General features: G+C 37.4%; 1 protein-coding gene across 1 annotated transcript; it reads left to right on the top strand.

The window, feature by feature from the left end:
• The first annotated feature begins 217 nt into the window (after positions 1-217).
• On the top strand, positions 218-18751 carry sec63 (SEC63 homolog, protein translocation regulator). The gene is made up of 20 exons (XM_038292648.1): positions 218-341; positions 918-1017; positions 3626-3740; positions 3880-3992; positions 4106-4167; positions 5327-5385; positions 5496-5546; positions 5626-5734; positions 5866-5960; positions 8434-8566; positions 9006-9098; positions 9195-9340; positions 10777-10924; positions 11094-11176; positions 11302-11370; positions 11474-11626; positions 11716-11898; positions 11983-12183; positions 15228-15332; positions 17877-18751. Exons 1-20 carry the CDS (start codon positions 218-220, stop codon positions 18012-18014), a joined length of 2280 nt encoding a protein of 759 aa, XP_038148576.1. The 3' UTR covers positions 18015-18751.
• The last annotated feature ends 4126 nt before the right edge of the window (positions 18752-22877 follow it).

The raw sequence follows: 22877 nt of genomic DNA, 5'->3' as shown, positions 1-22877 counted from the left end.
GGGCAGCAGCGCGCTATCGTTGTGTCTGCTTTACGCTAATTGAGGAGGAGAAGAAGAGAAGCCACATTGCGCATGCGTACACCACGTACACCGAATCATCGAGCTCTTTGGCTGGATGTTAGCAGGCTAGTGAACGAAAAGCCTGTCACATTTGGGGCTCTGACGGGGGGCAACACGCAACGGTGGGGAACAAGGGCGACCCCAGAGCCGCTTCAAAATGGCCGGACAACAGTTCCAGTATGATGACAGCGGCAATACGTTTTTCTACTTCCTCACGTCCTTCGTTGGACTTATTGTGATCCCGGCCACATATTACCTGTGGCCGCGGGATCAGAACGCTGGTAAGGCCTGGTGGCTGCTAACTTGGGTCACTTATTTCCCAGTGACTCCCAGAGGAGCAGTGGATGCTTTTGTATTGTAAAATAATTATACCTGTGGACGTGTTGTTATTTTCATATATTATTGTGGTAGAAGAAACACGCCAGAAAGATGATACACTTGTGTCTTTTGTGTCTGTTTAGGCATTTAGCTTCATGTGTTTGTATAAAACCATGTCGCTAATGCTTTATTTAAAGCTCCAATGTTAGTCCTAGAGTTGTTTTCTTAGGATCTGTTTTGATATCCTTCAGGATTTTTCTGCTATCTGTTTGTAAACAACAGAGATGCTCTTATGTAACTTAATCTGACAAAGTTCATTGGCTGCTGTTGCTTATTGAGTCTCTCTGTTGATGCTTAAAATGATTCGATCTGTTAAATAAAAGCTCTTTCTGACTGATATCAACCTATACTGGAGTGTTGAACATTTTCTCATATTTTGATCAGACTTAGCAAAGGGTATCCTATCAAGATTACAATGTTGTCATGTTTCTGATTGTGCTGATGTGTCAATAACTGCTCCCTGTGCATCTTCCTTGCAGAGCAACTGCGTCTGAAGAGCCTGAGGAGGGTGCATGGCAGGTGTCTGTGGTATCGGCTCAGGCTGGTCAAATCCCAGCAGAGCATGGTCCCAACACTAAAGTGAGTGCAAAAAGCTGGGCTTGATGGTTTAAAAAAGATAAAAAAGGCTGGTACCCTACGGGACACCACTTCTGACTGATTTACGGCAGCACGTTATTGCACCATAGTGAAATATTCAGCATTTGGCTTTTTAGATTAGTTTATTTCCTGCTTGGGTGTCAACACATCCTTTTACTCTTTAAAAGTTTACAACTTCTGTTATCTTTGTTGTCTGATCGAATGCTGTAATTATTTATCCGTCCGTCCATTTTCTGTCACGCTTATCTCTGCCGGGGTTCCGAGTGGTGCTGGTTCGTATCTCCAGGTATCAGTGGGCGAGAGGCGGGGTAAAACCTGGACAGGTCACCAGTCTATCGCAGGGCAACACAGACACAAACGAGACAAACAACCATTCTCACACACAATCATACCTAAGGGGAATTTAGGGAAGCCAATTAACCTAACAGTCATGTTTTTCGACTGTGAGCGAGTACCCGGAAAGAACCCATGCATGTAAGGGGAGAAGATGCAAACTCCATGCTGAAAGACCCTGTGCTGGTGTTCTGTCAGATGAGCATACCCCGTCAGACCAGCATACCTATAGTCAAAACGCATGCGCAAAACATCAGATTTGCGTTTATCCCTTTAGTTTTGTACGAAAAATATACTCTAAACTATCTCAATGGACATGTATCCCTTTAGTCATTAAAGAAACTTTAAATTTAAGGTCAGATCGCCTTATGCTTCACAAAACACCAAAACTTAAGTAATTAAGTAGTTTTTTTTGTACATGACTAAAGGGATATACGCCTGTTGAGGTAGTTTTAAGTGTGCTTTTTATACAAAGCTAAAGGGATAAACGGGAATTGACTATGTGTATGCTGGTCTGACCGGGTGTGCTTATCTGACAGAACACTGGGACTTGAACCAGGAACCTTCTTGCTGCAAGGCAGCAGTGCTGCCCACTGTAGCACTGTAATGATCAGTTGTTATTATGTGTAATATACCAACTGTGCGATCCTTATTGGTCACATGACTGTTAATTTAAAATGGCGCATTACATAGCTTTCTGATGAAAAGCTGACCACCTGCTAGTTTTGTTTCCAGATTATTTTGTTTAAATTCATTTGTGGCTTGCAGAGAAACCACTTCACTGCAGCTGGGTGACATTTACTACACACCCACACCCTAATTTAACAGACTTTTCTTTCAGTTTGTTGTCTTAATCTCTTCGTGATGTTTGCAGTCTCTCTAAACATGTTTCATCGCCTGACATAACCCCCCGCCCCCCCCCCCCCCCATGTTTTCTATGAGCTGCTTACATTTAATCTCTTGCAGCTTTTAAGCAGTTTGTCTTCTGACGCCCACATTAGACCCTTGCTCTGTCATTTACATTGCATCTTGTTTACATACTAAAATCTAATATTTGGTTTTTAGAAAGCCTCCACAAAGATCAGATTTTCGACAACATTGATCAGGGATAGATGCAAAAGTAACTGAACTATTTGAATGTTATATTCCTAGTTTTTTTTATAGTTTCAACAAAATTTAACGTGCCAATAAAATATGCTGCTCTTTGTCCGGAGCACAGAGCTGATGACATCCAGAATGGTAAAGGTCACACAGAGAGTTGGAGGGAAATGTGTCTCACTATGTTGAACAGCAGCATCACTATTGTTTGAGTTTCAAACACCGCACAGCTTTAAAGAAGGCTGTTGAAGAAATCTTTTCATTTGCCAGCTAATCACTTTTGTTTTACGCTTATTACAATCTCTATGGGACTACATCTCGTGTGTCTCAGACATCTGAAGTGGTGTAAGCAAGTGAGCTGTTGTTATGGCAACAGATGCGGCATGTATTTCCTTACTTTTGCTATTGTCATGGTAAAAAGTTTAACATCCATGCGTAAATTATAAACAACAACAACTATGCCAGAACCTCTGTGCCCTTCGGCTGCACTACGATAGATAGCTGGTACTCGGTTTTTTAACTTCCAGTCGTAACGGTGCCACCACAATCATCCGGTTAGAAATTAGAGGCTCTTCCCTGTCTGATAAAGAAAAATATTTTGTGTTTTTCCTCTAAGGACTTCTGCCTTTCCACAGTCTTTTGTCAGAGGAAATTCTCGAGTTCTCTGTTAAGAGAGTTTGAGTCAAAAACGAATTACAACAGCAGATTGTTAAATTCGAAAGCGTTGATATTTGGGCGTGCTTTGTTAGTCCAGTGGTTAGCCCGCATGGCACATGTACCGAGGCCTTAGTCCTCCTGAAAGGTATAAGAGAGGGGGAGAGACATTCAGCTAAGGACCACAGGCCACATTCGAACCCGGGTCACCCGTGTTGAGGACTAAGGCCTCCATAAATGGGTCATGTGCGCTAACCACTGCACCACCAAAGCACGCCGCCCAGTTTTACTACCATTTCTTTATTTTAGTTAGGTTATGGATTAGTATTATGCGTCAGTGCAGAAAACCTCTGTCAAATCTAAATTCTTTGGAGAAGACAAAGCCTTTGAGTGCGTTTCCAGCTTTGCTCATCAAACACAAAGCAAAACAAGTTTCAGAATTTCTACAGAAAACAATAAAACAAGACTTTCGTTATTGTAATGTTTTTTTATTTTTTTCCCTCAGAAAAGCAGCCTTGCTGTTTGGGTGGGCTGTGTTCCTGCTGCTAGCCTACAAGGTGTCCAAACTGGACAGGGAGTACCAGGAATACAACCCCTATGAAGTCCTCAACTTGGACCCGGTAAAATCCGTCTGAATGATTAATTTCTGTGTTTTTCCCAGAAACTTTAATAAAATGTTCTTTTTTTGCAGTTACCATAAAAATCCTAGCTTTGCCTTGAACAGTGAACATATAGATAGAACTGTGTTCTTGTCTCCAGGGTGCCTCGCTGCCAGAAATCAAAAAGCAGTACCGTGTACTGTCTCTAAAATACCACCCTGACAAAGGTGGTGATGAGGCCACATTTATGGCAATTGCCAAAGCATATTCTGCGTAGGTGTTGCTTTTTCTTATTTCATTTTTTTTCTATTTCAGTCAAATCAACATCATATTTCTGTATTTTGCATCAATGGATCATATTTATATATTTTTTCTGTGTTCTGCAGTTTAACCAATGAAAAGTCGCGATACATCTGGGAAACGTACGGTAACCCGGATGGCCCAACAGGTCAGTTAAAGCTTTAAAACAATCTATTTCTATCAGTTTATTTCTTTAAAACAAACTTTTCTCTTTCATACCAAAATGTTAGATGTAAACAGAGATGATTTTTTTAATTATGAACTACGTCCATCATGATAAAGAACTTCCTCCACATTAGTGATTTATTTGCTACAAAAACAACCAATGACAATTGTATAAGGTCAAAAAGGTGATTCAACTAAATAACAAACATTTGTTCTTCATGCGATCATTAGTCTAAACGCCAAATAATGAAGACTGTAACATTTCTAATTACTTATTTATGCACTATAACATAATAGTTACAGTGCACTATTTCCTGGGATAAAATGTATTTTAATTGGACAGTGACATACTTTTCACAATGTAATGCGATCAAAGCAAAATAGTTAAATCGTAGATGGCACTGTTTGTACGTTAATACACACCGGTATGGTGACAACAAATTAAATAGGAAAAAAACTTTATTGATCCTAAAGGGAAATTAAATGTAACAACTGGATAGTTGTTTTTTTTTCAACAAGTTATTGTAGATGTCGATAGCCATTGGCAGGAAGCCTCTTGCTGGTGATGCTCTGTTAATAAACAGTTTTCTGAAGAGGTTTTCAGCACTGCTGTCCATAATGTTCTTAATTTTATGAATAATTCTTCTTTTTGAAACAATCTCCAGAAGTTCTGGAAGAGTTCTTTTAACTGAACTTTTTACCAGCTTGTTGTTGTGTAGATATTCCTGCAGACTGCAGCCGAAGTTAGAGTTGAAAGGTTTTTAATTGAGAGGAAAAAAAGTCTTATAACATGAAAAGTATGCATTGACTAAAAAAACCTTCCTAATTATTATTTCAGACTTATTTGTGTTGATGAGGGTCGACAAGCTTTGTTTTTGTTAGAGGGAAAGAAAAGTAAAAATATTCTTTCTTGTTTTTTCTCACAGAGGATAGTTTGTTGTGTTGAAAGGTGGATTTATTTCTGTTTAGTTCAGAAAAAAATCCCTTTTTGACATAATAAATGCTCACAGAAAAAAGCCCTATCCACACCACAGAATAGGTCTTGAAAACCAAACCAACAGGGGGGGTCTAGATGTGTAAAAAGGTTCCTTCCCAGATGTATAACCTTTCTGCTTTGGTCTGCTTTGTCTCTCTTTTCACAGCCACCAGCTTTGGCATCGCCCTGCCTGCTTGGATTGTTGACCAAAAGAACTCCATGCTGGTATAAAAATAGTAGCATGAATTATTCAAACAATGTTATGAGCAGCTGTTTTTTTTTTCTTGTTAATTTTGCACCTTTTCTATGCTGACAGTGACACTTTTCTTCTTCAGGTGTTGTTAGTCTATGGCCTTGCCTTCATGGTCATCCTTCCTGTAGTTGTGGTAAGCTTATAACGGGATTTTTACCTTTTAAACTTGGCATTTTTCAGTATATGTTCTAATTTTTGCCTGTTTTCTTCAGGGAACATGGTGGTACCGCTCAATCCGATATAGTGGAGACCAGATTCTCATCAGCACCACTCAGCTTTTTATGCATTTTATGTGCAAGACACCAAACATGAACATGAAACGTGAGTTTCCTCTTTAATGCTTGTATTTTCTTTGAACTCCATCACACTTCTCATTCAGCTCTGTATGTATATGTGTATATGAGTAAAAAGAATATCATTTTTTTATTCTTTATGCCAAATCTTGCTTCCAGGTTTAATCATGGTGCTGACTGCAGCCTTTGAATTTGACCCTCGCAGCACTAAAGAAGCCACCATAAGACCCACAGACAACACTGAAGTGCCACAGGTAAAACAAACCTTCTTTTGGGGGCATTTTGACCGAAAATATTTCATCACCCTTAAGGTTCATTCAGACCTATTGCAAAGTCCCCAGTGATTTCAGGAGCATTGCAGGTAGTTCACAGCTCTGCATTTCAGATGCACCGTGTTTAAACCCTGGACCTCATCATTGAATAGGAGTTTCAGTTGTGTAAAGCTGGCACTCCACCCATGTGAACAACACTCAGCAAATAGACTGAATGGTTATTGTTTCATTAGTGCATTTTTGTCCTGTTGAATTTACATTTCTAAAAATAAATCATTTATTTTCAGAGATAATAAAGATAATTTTTTAGATCATCCAAAGGTCAACTATTCCTCGTTAAGCTCCAAATTGAATGAAAATCACCTGCATTTTCAGTGCTACTTAAGTTTGTCCAAGCAAAATTGTTGGTTGTGCTGATTTTGTTTTTAAGACGGAATCATTTTTAATTTTGGCCGATGGCGTCACCATCCCTGCAGACGTTAGTGCTGTGCTTGTTTCCAGAATAAAGTTATTGCATAACATCACGTCATTCCTGTGCTTGTTTTAAATGTAACAGCGGGCAGTTTTACAGTTTATTATTTAGTGGCTGGAATTATTATTTAAGTTCAGTAATTCCCCAGCCTCATCAGTTTTGACCTGCCACTACCCCTGGCAACCCCACAGCATTTCCTGTCAAGATCTAATTGTCGGCATTTAAAAAAAAAAAAAAAAAAAAGCTAATTGCTCTCTATGAACAACTTTTGAATTAGCTTGGGGAGACGCTCAGTTTTTGGAAAAGTCTTGGGAGCGCTGATAAAATAAGTATGCTTTGGTTCATCCAGAGCTGCATCTGGATGACGGTCGGATTTGGCGGGACTTCCTTTTAAATCTATCAACACAGAAAGCACAGATGCTGGGCAATGGGCAGTGACAGTCCAGGCTCTGTGCTGGAGGTAAGGGAGGATGATGAACTGTCTTTCTAAGGCTAAAGTAAACATGATTTCCTCAATGTTCGTAGGGAAGCGGCTGTTCCAACAGCTGCAGTTCTGAATTCTCCCGAGTGGTGCACGACTTTTCACGACTGAATAAAGTGAATGTAATTAGTCGATTATCAAGGGGGCGGGATTGTTGTGGCGTAAGGTTCGCAAGCTTTTTGGTTGTGGTTAGCTTCTTGCTAACCAGTTAGCAACTTAGTGCTGGTAGTTTCCCAATGGGAAATTACATTAGGACCAAGTAGCACTTAGCAACGACACTGTCAATGAACGCTATGGACAGCGGAAACATGCAAGAGGAGGAGAGTTTAGTGTCAGAGGTCGTGGATGAGTTTCCTCCCTCATACATTTTTTATTTAGAGGAGGAAAGTGGGGATGAAGTTGTTGTGGAAGAGGACGCCAGGGCGGCAGAAGCTTGGATTGGTGTAGAAGATTACAGCCGTACGTGTTTGAGCCCTTGCCTTAAAACGCTGCCAGTTCTGTTAGCTCTTCAGCCGTTTCGTATATTAGCTGCGACATAAGAATCAAGATTATATGACCGAAGAAATTCGATTGCTAGATGACCATTCATATATGATTGGCCCAATTTAGGTGTTCAGGCTGACGTATAACTAACTGGCCTCCATAAAATAAAAAACAGATTTTAAGACAGTTTTTTTTTTAACATAGAGTTTTTTGAGACAATATTGTTTGATAAAGGGTACATTTATATTCATGTTTAAGCCAGAATGATTTTAAATTTAAATATGACTGTCCTAAAACTTTCCTTTAATTGAAAGAAGCTTTGCCTTAGCTGCTACTCTTCAACCTATGTCACAACAAGTCCGTGATTGGTGCCACGGCGCGATTTCAAAGAAAAGCTCTGAATTTTAAACTTCACCGATCATCCCTTCTCTCTCCGTGCGATTCTGCTGTTTGACAACACCCCAGTTCTATCTAGTAGCTAGATACGAACGCTCCCAGCTTGTGGGATTCACCGCTGGCCGCTTAACCGCCCTTCACCACGCAGTTTATTTAGGGGTACTATGTAAATGCACTGCCCTGGCTGTGGACACCAAGCTCGGTCTGCCAACCTTCCAACAAACTACATATAAAAATCCACTTTTTAAATAAGGAAACAAAATATTTCTAACACCAGATTTGGACTGGAAAAACAACTGATATTTAGGATTAAAAGGCAGAAAAGATCTTTGGATTTTTATCATTTATGAGGATTAAAGTTAATGATTACATTAATCTAAAAAAGTAATATGTATTGGTGCATCATATTTGTTAGGTAATCGATGAAAGATAATCTGCATAAGCATTACTCTTTGGGGTATTGTTATAAACCCCTTCCCAAAGAAGTATATTTGGAGAGAAAACAAAATAGTTGGGTTTCTGTACTTTTACGACCCTCTAACTAAGTCAGACCAGAGCTAAGAAGCATTAACACCCAAATATTCAGGATTCCGATTTATTTTGTGCTTAAACATTTGTTGCAGTTGATCCGTGAATTGGGGAATATCAACGTGAAGAAGAAGGAGCCTCCCTTCTGTTATCCATACAGTCTAAAGGCCAGGGTGTTGGTGCTTTCACATCTGGCCCGCATGGAGGTGTCAGAGGAGTTAGAGGAAGGTAGGACTGACTGATGTGTTTAAATATGTTTGACATAAAGTTCTTAAACTTCTTTAAATGTAAACTTTTATGAAGCTTCTGGTTTGTAGCTAAATTAATACTGTATTTTCCAACCAGGCTCTCAGTTGGGTTGTTCTTCTGTTAATATAAATTTGTGCACTGCAGGCATATGTCTATTAAAGTCTCTGGAGTAGCAGAAGTGCCTGAGATCTTAAAGGCTCCGGTTGGGTAATAAAGAAAGTAGCTCTGGTTGTTGAGGCTTAATGAGCTTTAAATAAACTGGAAGAAATTAAAACACACTGAAGGAAAAGTCATTAGACATCCTAGTCATGCAGAAATAAGATCACATTTCTTCTATTAGCTATGTTTAAAGGTCATTTAAAGTAAAAATTGTTTACATTAGGAAACAGTGAGCAGGTTGTGTATGTTTCTTCATCAGATCAGAGATTTGTGTTGAGGAAGACTCCAGCTCTCCTCCAGGAGATGATCAACATAGGCTGCCAGCTCACCATGATGGCAAACAGCAGAGGAGGTTCACACAGCCTGATTACCGAACTCAATCAGCATCATGATGTCTGGGTTTTCTCTCCTTTATAAATCATCTGTGCACTTCTTACCTCATTTACAGCTTTCCACGCTCCCAGACTGACAACCATTGAGAATTTTATGAAGCTGACCCAAATGATCGTGCAGGGCCTGCAGGAGTCCAAGTCACCGCTGCTGCAACTGCCTCATTTCGAAGAGGAGAACCTCCGCTACTGCATTTCAAAGAAGGTACCCATCAATACCTTTATTGGTCTCTGTCTTAGGTTTCAGTCTGTATCAGCAGATAATCAGGGCTTCAACAAATGTGGACATCCAAACACTGTAGAGGAGTTCTAGTAGTCTGCCATGTAATGCAACAGAGGCTTTAGTAAAGCTGTTCTGTTGTGTTACCTGGTAGTGCCGCTGGTCCCAGTTTCTGGTTCCTCTTGATTTTTAACATTCTTTCTAACTGGTCGATGCAATGCAGCAAATATTAACCATATAAGTAGAAACTGTTTTTGCTTTGATATTAGAAACATATTTCAAACAAACATCAGCCTAATATAGAATATACAGATGTTAAAAGGCACCAGAGTCATATGAATTATACTTTTAACTAGAGAACACCTTGGATTTTCTCTTTGATGGTAGAAACTGCAAAACAAGGAGTTATTTTTAGCTTGAAGCTCACTCAAAAACCCCTTTTAGTTGCCGCCTTTTTTTTTTTTTTTTCACACTTTCTAACTGATCTAGGTTTGAATGGCACAATTATTATTATTTTTGTTATATATAGACCCTTTGTTTAGCATTACAAAATACCAGTTAAACATCTCTGTAGTATTTTATTTATCAAATTCTTCTTTTGGGGGGAAATTTTTTTCCGATCGGACAGAGTCGGATTAAAATCTTAAGTCTGATTTTTACATGAAACTTTCGATCTGATCAGAACTTTCTTCTGATTAATTATCTCCATGTAAACATAACTGTTGAAAGCGGAGGAAACAGTTGTGACCCTTTTTGCCAGTAAGAATGAAAAGTCTCTTTTCACTTCTGGTGTGTGATTGAGGTCAGTCAGTTCTGGCACATCCTGCATCGGCCCTTTACTGACAGAATAGTGAAGCGTCCTATCCCATCATAATAAGTATCATCCAGGGGCCTGGAGACTTTTGGATCCTTGATGATTTTGGAGTGTTTTCTGATCCTGTGGGGGGCGCCCTCACTCATAAAGTCTGTGAGTAATAGAGGTGTTTCATACCCCTAACTGGGTAACATATCCTCCAGGTTACAGACATTTAATGTCTTATTATATAAGCTGTTTAAATGCAATTAAGTTTTTTTTATAAATATGTATTTAATAACTTTTAAAGCACATTTTTTACTATATTTATTCATCTAATATAATTTAGAACATCATAAACAACAACTCTAAACGCACATTGTATGTCCCTTTTTAAGCAGGCTGCCATTTTGTTTTTTAAAAGAATGAATCGGTTACATTTTAATGCCAGTATAAGTTCACATGACCTTATTATTCTCGGTGCAGGTGGTTGATCAACCTTTTGCACACAGCCTGTCCAATGACCATATCTCCTAGAATACAAAAAACATTTAATGGTTAATTCTATAAGGACAACCAATGTTTTCTGTGATACACTGAGGAGGCATTCTCTTCCTGTTCCCTTCAGTATAAGGTGCGGTCCCTGCAGGACCTGGTCAGTCTAAAAGACTCAGACCGACGCAACATGCTGCGTTTCCTCGGGGAGGAGAAGTATGATGAGGTCATTGCTGTGCTGGGCAGCTTCCCTCATATCACCATGGACATCAAGCTCCAGGGTTAGTCTTAATGCTCAATCCATGATAAAACCATTTCATTTAAATTGAATTTCCTTGTCAGGAAACATGTTTGAAAGATTAGCCAAATTAATGCTATGCCGTCTTTTTCTGGGCCCAATATTTGACGTTTTGTTTTAATTCAGCAGTTTCTCTTCCTTTTCATTTACAGTCCTTGATGATGAAGACAGCCATAACATCACCGCAGGCTCAATCGTCACAGTAACTGTTACCTTAACCAGAAAGCGTATGGCAGTGAGTATTTCATTTGGCTTAACACTTTGAGTTAATAGAAAGAAATTGCTTTGTTGTGCATACTATGTATGTTCAACCCTAGAGGGTGCTGTTTAACCTATCTAAATGCTGCTATCTGTTTATAGGATATGTTTGAGAAGGAGCAGGAAGCATCAACATGTCAAGGAGAGGAGGCTACCAATACAGAGGAAGCAGTAAGGATACCATAGCAACTTTGATCTGCAGATAGTACAACTTTTTTTTTAACATTTTACCTTCAATAAAACAAAACTATGAATCATGTCTGGTTTTAATCAGGGAGACACGAATAAGGCCAAAACAAAAGTTTGGCAAAACAAGAATAAAGGGGCCAAAAAGACAGCCAAGTCCAAGAAGAAGAAATTGACCAAGAAAAAAGCCACGCCTGCTCCTATTAAAGCCAAGCAGGCTAACGGCAATGTGGCAGGAAATGTAAGCATCCCCAAATCTTGTCTGAAAGAATCCCCTTCCGACAATGTCAACCGTCTGGGATCAGTTTATTGTTCCGTCTCTGCTCTCAGGAAACGGCCGCTGTAGCATCATCTGCAGCATCCGCAACGAAAGAGGAAGATGATGAAGCCTCAGATAAGGGCAGCGAGTCAGAGGAAGGTGAAGCCAACAAGGACTCTCCCAGCGAAAGAGACGATGAAAGCGACAAACAGAGCGACACTGAGGTTGATGAGGGTGCTGGAGATGACGAAGAGGTCGGCATGATTGTTTTTATTCTCAGATTCTTATTAGATTGTCATAACGACTGAGTAGTGATTGTTCTTCATCCAACCTTTTAGGAGTGGGAGGCACTGCAGCAGAGCATCCAGCGGCGAGAACGGGCGCTGCTGGAAACAAAGTCGAAGGTGACGCATTCGTCCTATAGCCTTTACTTCCCAGAAGAGAAGCAAGAGTGGTGGTGGCTGTACATCGCTGATCGCCGAGATCAGACACTCGTCTCTATGCCCTACCACGTCTGCACGCTAAAGGACTCTGAAGAGGTGAGACGAAGAAGAGATGCTGTACAAAATATCAACAAAAAACCAACAAATTTAGATTTTCCTCTTATGGCAACCTTGGTTTAAAAACATTATGTCATCTAGTGCCGCAAGTAATTCTTATTTCGCTAATAGATTAATCTGTGGATTATTTTCTCGATTAAATGATTAATAATCAAATATCAAAAGGTTGCTCAAAGATTTTTTTTACTGTCTAAGTCTTAAGAATCAAACCAGGTGTAACAAAAAAAAAATATTTTTTTCATCTTAAATGAAAAATGTTTATATACTATATATATATATATATATATATATATATATATATATATACTATTTAAAATTTTGGTATAATTCCTGTTCTAAGTATGTTGCTCTGTCAACTAAAGGCATATTTTACAGTCTCTATACTCCAGTTAACGATTAATCAATAATTGAATTAGTTGACGATTATTTCAATAATCGATTGTTTCAGCCTTAATGGCATGACAGCTGTTTTTTGTAAAATCTATAGTTTACTTCTTTCTTTGTTTTCTGTGAAGGATAACTGAAAAATCAGCTGTTGACTGCAATGATGACTTTTCAACAGTTCAATCTGGTAATCAACTTGTAGGAACTACAGAGCCAATCTTATCTTACTGTCAGTGAACGCATCATGCTAACACATTAGCCTGACAACACTCTTTAGTTTGGAAGTTGTGATCTAAAGTTGCCTTCAGTATTAGTGTGATGCTTTGAAAAGAAAGTCGGATGAAGATGCCATCTTCCTCCGACATCTGCAAGTTTAAGGGTCCATTTAGTCTTTTTTCTGCCTCTGATTTGGTTTAAAACCAGTATTTTACGGTCTACCCACCTTAAACCATGAAGCGTGCAAAGCAATGTAATTTATTGGAGTTTTTAGGTTATTTTGTTTAAATGAACTTCTAATCAGTGTATCTTCAGCTTTTCTTTACACCATACTCATCTACATTTCCTGACATGTTGCTAGACAAACCTTTGCAGTTGCCATTTTTCCCTCTGGGGAGTTTGTGTTTATCTTAAAGTGCTTCCCCTCTCAGTCTGGTGTTCTCTAACAACAAGCCAGATTGACAGCAGGGTAAAAACTTAATGAGGGCCCTGCTGGAACGCTGCGCAGCCAGCTGTCACAGCTCAGAACGGACGGGACGGCAGGAGCCACCCCCTTTCATGCATGATGGGTCACTGGCTACCAATCAGTCTGTCACCTCAACAGTTTCTCCTGTTTGCATCGTGAGATTTATATCCTGCATTTGCGAGGAGTGTGTTTCCTGAAATCTAGATTGGCTGCTTTCCCAGGTTGTTTACAGGCAGCTATATTCAGTTTGCTCACGCTGAATAATGAATAGCCTCATTGTGCTGATAATTACATGTTTACTCTATAATTGCACAACCTTGCAATTGCAGCCTCATAGGATTGATACAAATTATTCAGACGTCATTATCACCATAAGTTAAATTAGTGATTGCATACATCCCTGCCTCTTCCTTCTAAAAGGCACATTCTAAAAGGTCTAAAAGGTCCACCATTTTTTTCTCTCTTAGCTACGGAAAAATGTTTTTTATTTATTTATTTTTTTTATGTTAATATTTTTGGAATGTGATTAAACTATTATAGCCTCAGGTATAATGGTGAATGAATGATCTTAAACCAACTTCTCTATGTCTAAGTTGACAAGAGGAACACTTCCTATTAGGAATAAAGCAATGTTGGCGTGTTTTATGTAAAATACATAAATCGTCTAAAGTCAGATTCCTCTTTGCAAACCAAATAATGACAATTTCTTCAGTAGTTTTTTTGCCTTATTGAGAATAATAAGAGGCTGGAATTAACACTAGTGTAAAATGGAAAAACAGCTAAAATTTAAGTTTGGAGCGATCTCAAATCACACATCAGTAGATCAGATTAGACTAGCCTGGTTAATCTGGCACCAATGACAAGTCACTGGATTAATTTCTGGTTTATTATCAGAGCAGAAGAACTTAGTAAGGGGGAGAGGGGATTGTCCTGGACCAAGGAGAGCTCAGTTGCCTACCAAGAAAAATGGCTGGTTTGTGACCAGCTGTTAAATATGGAAGAGGATTTGGGCCACTGAAAAAAAAAAAGTTTACTGATTTTAAAATTTTATTTCAGTTTAGTATGGGAATTCTGAGTTTTTTATTGTCAGAATTCAGTCAGAATTGTGAGAAAAAAATTCAGAATTCTGACTTTTTTCCCATACTAAACTGAAATAAAATGTAAAAATCAGTTGACGTTTTTGTTTTTTTTTTGTTTTTTCCAGTGGCCCTAATCCTCTTCCGTAGTTAAAGGAATATTTTAGCTGGGAATAAAAAAAAAAAAAAAAAAAAAAAAAAAGATTATTGAAGTGGCCTAGTCATGTAAAAAAAAAAAAAACACTTAAAATAAATCATAAGAAAACTGTCCTTTTTTTTTTTTTTTTTTTGCCTGAAAAGACTTTTGCACCTGATTTTGAAACTGATTGTTTTTTTGTTTTTGTTTTTTTGTGGCTTGCTCTTCTGTGTCAAACACCTCCAAAATCTAAAAGCATTGTATGATCTCTTAGAGTAGTGGAGTGGGGGTGTGTTGCTATTGATGCCAATGGCATTAAATTAGGCTGTCTTAAAGCTTTTTGTCTCTGCAAGAGATCAGAGCTGCGAGACTACCAACCATTCGAGGCGTAGAAGGTTGCAAATATGAATTTTCCCGTCAGAGATAATATGGAGAGATGATAGACCCCAATGTCGTCTCATAAACACTTAGATTATCACAGCAGGGACTTAAAAAGGATTTATGAAGGTAAAAATATTATTTGGCACTGCTTTAAGGATGTAAAAGTAAGGTGTCAAGTCATCCTTTATGCCTTTTCTGTGGAGATCATTGACATCTTTTTGATTTAAAATTAAGAGTCAAGATCATAATCTTAAAATCCATTGAGTCAGGGATCATTTAGGGGTTTTGGATGTTTTTTTTTTTTTATTGTTGTTTTTTTGTTTAAATGTTGATGATTACATGTTTCTTTTTTTTCATTTTTCAGGTGGAGCTAAAGTTTCCAGCCCCATCCAAAAGGGGCAACTATCAGTACTCAGTCATCCTCCGTTCCGATTCCTACCTGGGCCTAGATCAGATCAAACCACTGAAGGTAACAGATGCTTTTATGCATAAGTTAAAACGAGATTTTATCTTTTAATTTTTCTTGCGATGTTTCCTGCAAAGATATTATCAATTTTTTTTAAATATTTAAAATTCTACCCAGACTGCATAAATGATCAAATGATAGCACTTCCTTATTTAAAGCAATGTTCAAAAGAAATATTATATGAAGAACTGTAATGTATTATAAGTTAAAAAGATTGATGCTGATAACCTCTGCTAGATTTCAAACTGTTTAAATTATGTATTTTATGGGGATATTAAGTCATGAATATTAAAGTGCAACGAGCCGGAGAGAAGTGATGGCGCATCAGCTTTTAGAGGGAATGTCATTTCTAAGTGGAACATCTGAAGCACTGCAGGAGTTAATTTGGATGTCTCAATGCAGCTCACTAAGGGAGTTACTGTTATATTTCAACTGATGACCTGATATTAGGTATATGCTTATTAGAGAGCTAAATAAACAACACATTTCCTCAAACATTGCTGCACCTTTTATAAATGACAATTTAGGTACTGTCTTCTGAAACAAAAGTTTTTATTTTCAGCATATTTGGATGCTCCAATGCATAAGATAAATAACAATACTGAAGAATATAAGTAATCCAACTAAACATTGATATACATAAAAAAAAGCACTTTAAAATACAAGTAAAATAGAATTTGGAGGAAGAAAAGGATTTAGGGCAGCAGCGCTATTTAATTCCCCTTCCACTAGCAATTGTGATAATGATTTCTACTCCAAGTTTGGAAAAACGTTTTGCTGTTTAAACACCGATTCAGCTTAATGTGCTGCTGAGTTTTGAAGATCGGACACCATTGTCAGATCTAAAGAGGCTGGAGCCTTCAAAAAGATTGTAGCATTTTCTTTTTTGATAATTGGATTTAAAGACATGTTTGTACCAAAAACAGTCTGTAAGTGTTAAATGTTAAAAACTCCCATCAGGCCTAGCTTTTTCATTTAAACCCTTAGCTCCCACCCCCGGCCCCGAATCATTTTGACGTCACAGTTTGTTCCGCTAAGCAAGCTTGTCTACTAAAGCAAGACGTTGTACCTCCTTCGAATCGGGCGATCCTAAAGAAAATAACCATCTCAATTGTAAGCCAACTATACTCCACAAACACACATAACTGATATTCTGTCACCAAATTACAATTCATAATTTTCACTTCCAAAACATTTTTTATTCTGGCATAAATGGGCTAATTTTGTCCATAATACTCCACAAAAAGTTGTTTTTCCCCATGGAATAAAATCATGCCGTAATAATCAAATTTATACATGTTCTTGGCACCGCGGGCTCCAAGAACACGTCGTCACTGAAAGCTGGAGCAAGGGCTTAACCAGTTAACCCTTTGATTTTAAGTGTAATATACACTTGTGTGCTTGTACCGGTAAGTGTTGAAAGACCCTGAGTAGACAATTATTTTCTAGGAAAGTGATGAAAAGTCCAGTTATCTTCATCCTTGAATTTCCTGGGCGTTTAGTTGAGCCCTAAAAGTACTAAATATTTGGAGATAAACTGACAGAAATATGTTTTTATTTTTTATATCTGTCAATTTTGAGGCCTATTGGTGTTACTGTGACAAACAAAATGCAGTGGACAATAACGCCAGTAATACGCAGACAATTTAAAAACATAGTACGATGGTAGCATGACGGTTACAGAGAGATGGCGCCATAACATTTTGTTTCAGAGAACATGTGGAGATGGGGCCTGAAGAACATTGTAATTTATATATATTATTACTATTGTTTTAAATATTAGCAGCTCTTATGGTGTAACACAAAAATTCCCAGTTTTGTCCTCTATATGATATTTATTACTTTATTATATAGGAAATAATATTATAGAGATGTGTAACTCTTATTAAACAGAATGACCGATATATATCTCAGAATAGGTGAATGTGGCAGGGAAATCAAACAGTTATTAATAAAGTAAAGTGATATTCAGTAGCCAGAAAAATTATAGAAACCAAAAATTAACAATAGGGATTTTTTCCCCCCCTTATGATTAATGATATAGGAAGAAATATATGACATTAACTAAAACAGTTTTGGTTAAAAAAGCTTCTTTCTTACCACAATGAGCCCTATGGTTTATATATATATATATATATATATATATATATATATATATATATATATATATATATATATATATATATATATATATATATATATATATATATATATATATATATATATATATATAATCTTCATTGTGTAAAAAAATACTGAAAGTTTCTGTCAAAAGCTGGACAAAGAAAATAATTTGAGTTAGAACCAACCATAAAGCAAAAATCCTGCGAGAGGAGAAAAGGAAAAAAAATACCTTTATTACTAGTAATATGTTTCTCAGTGTATGCAGTTACTAGTAAAGGTATTTTTACAACATTTAATTTGCTATTCTATTTTTTGAATATCCTATCTATTATTTACTGCAAGATGATCTCAGCATCAGTACATTTAGAAGCTGGTGTCTTATATATATTTTAAAGCAATGCTTCTTTCTGTGCGTTTTATCAGCTTGAGGTCCACGAGGCCAAGGCAATGTTGGATAACCATCCGCAGTGGGACATCCCCGACACGGAGGAGGAGGACGAGGAGCAGGAGGACAGCGACGGCATCGAGGAGAGCGACGACGAAGACGAGGACAACGACTGAAGGGGCAGACGGGGAACGTGTTCAGGCCCCTCCCCCCCGGAGCGGATGCCCATTCACTAGTGACGAGGAGAAGCCGTGCCTGCCATAAACAAAGCGAAACAAAAACCACACAATGAATAAATCACTGAGGAAAGTTTATACACCCAGAAGCCGCCACCGTTTTACTTTTCCATCATGAATTGTGACCCCACATCTGTCTCGCCCTTTCTAAAGAGACTTGTTTCATGGGGGATTTCTGTGAATACTAACAGGCCTGAGTGTGTGAGTAAATGAGTGTGTGCTGTGTAAAGTGTATGTGTTTGTACAGGAATGAGAGCAGACCAGTTTGCACTAAAGGACCTATTACTATAAAATGGGCTCTTTTCCTCGAGGCGGATAAGTAACGGCTACATCTGTTTGCAAAAACTAACTGAAACTGTATGGAGATTGTCTCCGGACTTTCTTTCAGTTTTTCAGTTTTTAAAATCGTTCTGCACCAATTTTTTCTCCACACCAGTGATACTTTCTGTTGTATATCTTATCTGCAGAGGTGAATATTAAAGAAACATTTTGTCTTTTGAGTCCAGAGGGGCACAAGTTTATTTTATTGTATTCCTTTTTAAAAGTTTTTGTTTTTTTCCTTGGCATCACACCTGATTTTTATTTGTACATTTTTATGTACTTCATATTTAGGGAGATGTCTGCGGAGAGAATGGGGAGGAAATTGTTTTTGTTGTATTAAAAAAAAAGAAAAACTGCTGGATCTTGACATATTTTGCTTCAAACTAGGAGAAAATGACCAAATTTGCAGCGTTAAAAGATATGAAAAATATAAATGCCCCAGCCAAAATTTGATTGGCTATCAGTAGATCATATATTAAACAGGTTTCTTCTCCCATTTTTATTTAGTGTATCCAGATGATTTCCCTTTTATTAATGCACCTTTGGACTACAATAAAAATCTGAAAGTTTAGGGTAAAATGTTTTGATTCAGAAATGAGGGTAATCTTTTTTTCCCTGCTACTTAAAAACTACCTCTGTCAAAGAACCTACAGCACACGTTTTTGTTTATTTTCTCTTATCTAAATCTGAATCAGAATGTCAGAAAATGGAAATAAAAATAGTTGCCTTTTTTAACAGTTTAAATCACTTCATCTCACTCTGAAAAACAATAAAAGGCTTTTAACCTTTTGTGCTGACTAAGATGGGGATCTACTCTCGTAGAAAGGTTCTTTACAGGGTTTCCTTCTTGGTTTTTCCACATTTGTAGCACATTCCAGTGTATGTCATCGTCCTATAAGGCCTTATGAATACAACTGAAGAAGATTTGATTTATTTTCCCTGTTAAAAACAAAACAAAAAACATCCTAAGTGTTTCTTTATAGTAAACTAAAAATCCACACTGTCTGGGTTACATATCGGTCACTTTGTCTTGATTTAGTATAGTTGTTTTCAGATTTTCGGTTAAGTACTTAGAAGCTTGAATGTGATGTTTCTGCCTGTTGGAAGTTATTTTTGGTTTCAGACTAAATGTCCTTTATTTCTGACCACAAAGCAGAACCAGCTCACGTTTGACCCTCGTTTACCAATCTGACGTTTACAATGAAAGGGAGCCGTTTTTCATTTAAAGATTTTTTTCTCCGTTAAGATGTTGAATTATGTAATCCGTCTTGGTTTGTTGTGTTCTCTTTATTTTACACCTTCTGTAAAAGATCAGAGCTTTATTATCCAACTCTGTAAACTCATTGAGTCGCTTACTTGGAAGTTTTATTTCTTATTACATTTCGTTAAGAAAAACTGTTCATTATTTTTTGTTTACCAGTACATACTGGTGACACATGTAAGTGTAGGAGATGTGTTTTTGAATATTTGAGGCCATGCTCCATCCGTAGAGCACAGGCACAGATAGTACCCCCCTCTGGTAACAGATCAGAGTAGAGTAAGACTCCAGGTACTCATACAGGTGCTGGTCATAAAATTAGAATATCATGAAAAAGTAGATTGATTTCAGTAATTCCATTTAAAAAGTGAAACTTGTATATTATATTCATACATTACATACAAACTCATATATTTCAGATGTTTATTTTGTTTAATTTTGATGATTACAAATGACAACAAATGAAAATCTCAAATTCATCATATCATAAAATTAGAATATTACTGAAGACCAATAAAAACAAAGGATTTATAGAAATGTTGGCCAACTGAAAAGTATGAACATGAAAAGTATGAGCATGTACAGCACTCAGTATTTAGTTGGGCCTCCTTTGGCCTGTATTACTGCAGCAATGCGGCGTGGCATGGAGTCGATCAGTCTGTGGCACTGCTCAGGTGTTATGATAGCCCAGGTTGCTCTAATAGTGGCTTTTAGCTCTTCTGAATTGTTGGGTCTGGTGTATTGCATCTTCTTCTTCACAATACCCCATAGATTTTCTATGGGGTTAAGGTCAGGAGAGTTTGCTGGCCAATTAAGAACAGGGATACCATGGTCCTTCAACCAGGTACTGGTAGCTTTGGCACTGTGTGCAGGTGCCAAGTCCTGTTGGAAAATGAAATCTGCATCTCCAAAAAGTTGGTCAGCTGCAGGAAGCATGAAGTGCTCTAAAACTTCCTGGTATGTGGCTGCGTTGACCCTGGACCTCAGAAAACACAATGGACCAACACCAGCAGATGACATGGCACCCCAAACCATCACTGACTGTGGAAACTTTACACTGGACTTCAAGCAACGTGGATGAAGTGCCTCTCTTCTTTTCCTCCAGACTCTGGGACCTTGATTTCCAAAGGAAATGCAAAATTTACTTTCATCAGAGAACATGACTTTGGACCACTCACCAGCAGTCCAGTCCTGTTTCTCTTTAGCCCAGGCAAGACGCTTCTGACGCTGTCTGTGGTTCAAGAGTGGCTTGACACAAGGAATGCGACAGCAGAAACCCATGTCTTTCATACGTCTGTGTGTGGTGGTTCTTGAAGCACTCACTCCAGCTGCAGTCCACTCTTTGTGAATCTCCCCCACATTTTTGAATGGGTTTTGTTTCACAATCCTCTCCAGGGTGCGGTTATCTCTCTTGCTTGTACACTTTTTTCGACCACATCTTTTCCTTCCCTTCGCCTCTCTATTAATGTGCTTGGACACTGAGCTCTGTGAACAGCCAGCCTCTTTAGCGATGACCTTTTGTGTCTTGCCCTCCTTGTGCAAGGTGTCGATGGTCGTCTTTTGGACAACTGTCAAGTCAGCAGTCTTCCCCATGATTGTGTAGCCTATAGAACTAGACTGAAAGACCATTTAAAGGCTTTTGCAGGTGGTTTGAGTTAATTAGCTGATTAGAGTGTGGCACCAGGGGCCATCAATTTTGAACCTTTTCACAATATTCTAATTTTCTGATATGATGAATTTGAGATTTTCATTTGTTGTCATTTGTAATCATCAAAATTAAACAAAATAAACATCTGAAATATATGAGTTTGTATGTAATGTATGAATATAATATACAAGTTTCACTTTTTAAATGGAATTACTGAAATCAATCTACTTTTTCATGATATTCTAATTTTATGACCAGCACCTGTACTTCTGCAACAGAATGTAGCATCCGTCAGTTTTCTGCATGGGAGGAAATTTAAACCCAAAAAGCTGCATTGAGGCTCCGCCATCCCTCCCAAGATGAACCTTATCCAGGTGAATGATAGTTTGGAGAAGCAACTACCCAAATGACTATGGATCTGCCACTTTTGTTTACAAAGAAGCTGTCATTGTAAATGGGGAAAAAATATATATAATTTGTATTTAAAATCATTTCAAATAAAAAAAAAAAAAAATCAAATGAGTTTGCTTGTTTTGTATCTGAACTAGCTGGTCTTGAAACTGTTGCTAGATGTAAGAAAATATTAATTTCCTTGTTAATGCGGTGGTGTACAGTTCTAGAGATACAAGTAGGGTTTCCAAAAGTTGATGGACATGGCTGGTATCGTATTAGTAAGATTTAAGAAAAATCTAACGACACATTACCAGATTATTCAGCCATAATTTGCATACAATAAATCCCTTATGCACTTTATTTTCATACTCATCAAAAAAGAAGTAAAAAAAACAAAACTATTTGCCTAATTTTATATATATATATATATCTTAATAATGTGCTCCGAATTTAATCTGTAAGGTATTTGCAAAGAAAAACAAAAACATTGTCTTACTAAAAATTAAAGGATGACTTGTTAAATATGTAAAAATATTAGGTTTTGTCAAAGTAATGAAAATTATCTTATTAACTAATTTGTGAATTTTTTTTAAATGGAAAAAAAAAAACTTCACATTTTAAAATATATTCTATATATTCTATATATATATATATATATATATATATATATATATATATATATATATATATATATATATATATATATATAGTGTGTGTGTAATGTAAGTTTTTAAAAAGGCCACTGCTTATAAGACCCGGATATATGAATATATTGCTATGTTGTTCTGTATACTTACAGAACAACATAGCAATATTAGGACACAAACTTCCAACATCACAACCTCCCATTCTACTGTTAAATACTATCAAACTTGAGCTACCATTACACATAATGAATCATTGGAATCATATTATAGGCTAAAATTATTAAGACTTACAATGGCCCTACTAAACCAGGCACAAATGTGGAACTCGGCCATTTGCAGATTTTATCAGGGCCATAATGTTGCAACAGATTCTGCTAGTCAGGATTTTTGAATAGATTAAGAAACTCAGATTCTTTACTAGTAATTCCACTCACTTTCCATTTCTCTGGGCCTTGACATGCTACACTAAAGCTAGTGCACTTCAGGTTTCACTATTAATAGTGATCTTCGCCTTGTGTTGTGTTCAAGAGATGAAA

Source organism: Cyprinodon tularosa, unplaced genomic scaffold (assembly GCF_016077235.1).
Source record: "Cyprinodon tularosa strain WSP-4 unplaced genomic scaffold, ASM1607723v1 ctg315, whole genome shotgun sequence".
Classification (NCBI taxonomy): domain Eukaryota; kingdom Metazoa; phylum Chordata; class Actinopteri; order Cyprinodontiformes; family Cyprinodontidae; genus Cyprinodon; species Cyprinodon tularosa.
Note: the sequence above shows the minus strand (reverse complement) of the source record. Positions and strands in the feature narration are given on the sequence as shown.

What these genes read in the sequence shown, in the direction of transcription:
- sec63 (XM_038292648.1), top strand. Translation starts at nt 218, where the DNA reads ATGGCCGGACAACAGTTCCAGTATGATGACAGCGGCAATACGTTTTTC. An exon ending in ATTGCCAAAGCATATTCTGC is followed by an intron (nt 3,993 to 4,105) that starts GTAGGTGTTGCT and finishes TGTGTTCTGCAG; the next exon opens with TTTAACCAATGAAAAGTCGC. An exon ending in GATGGCAAACAGCAGAGGAG is followed by an intron (nt 9,099 to 9,194) that starts GTTCACACAGCC and finishes CCTCATTTACAG; the next exon opens with CTTTCCACGCTCCCAGACTG.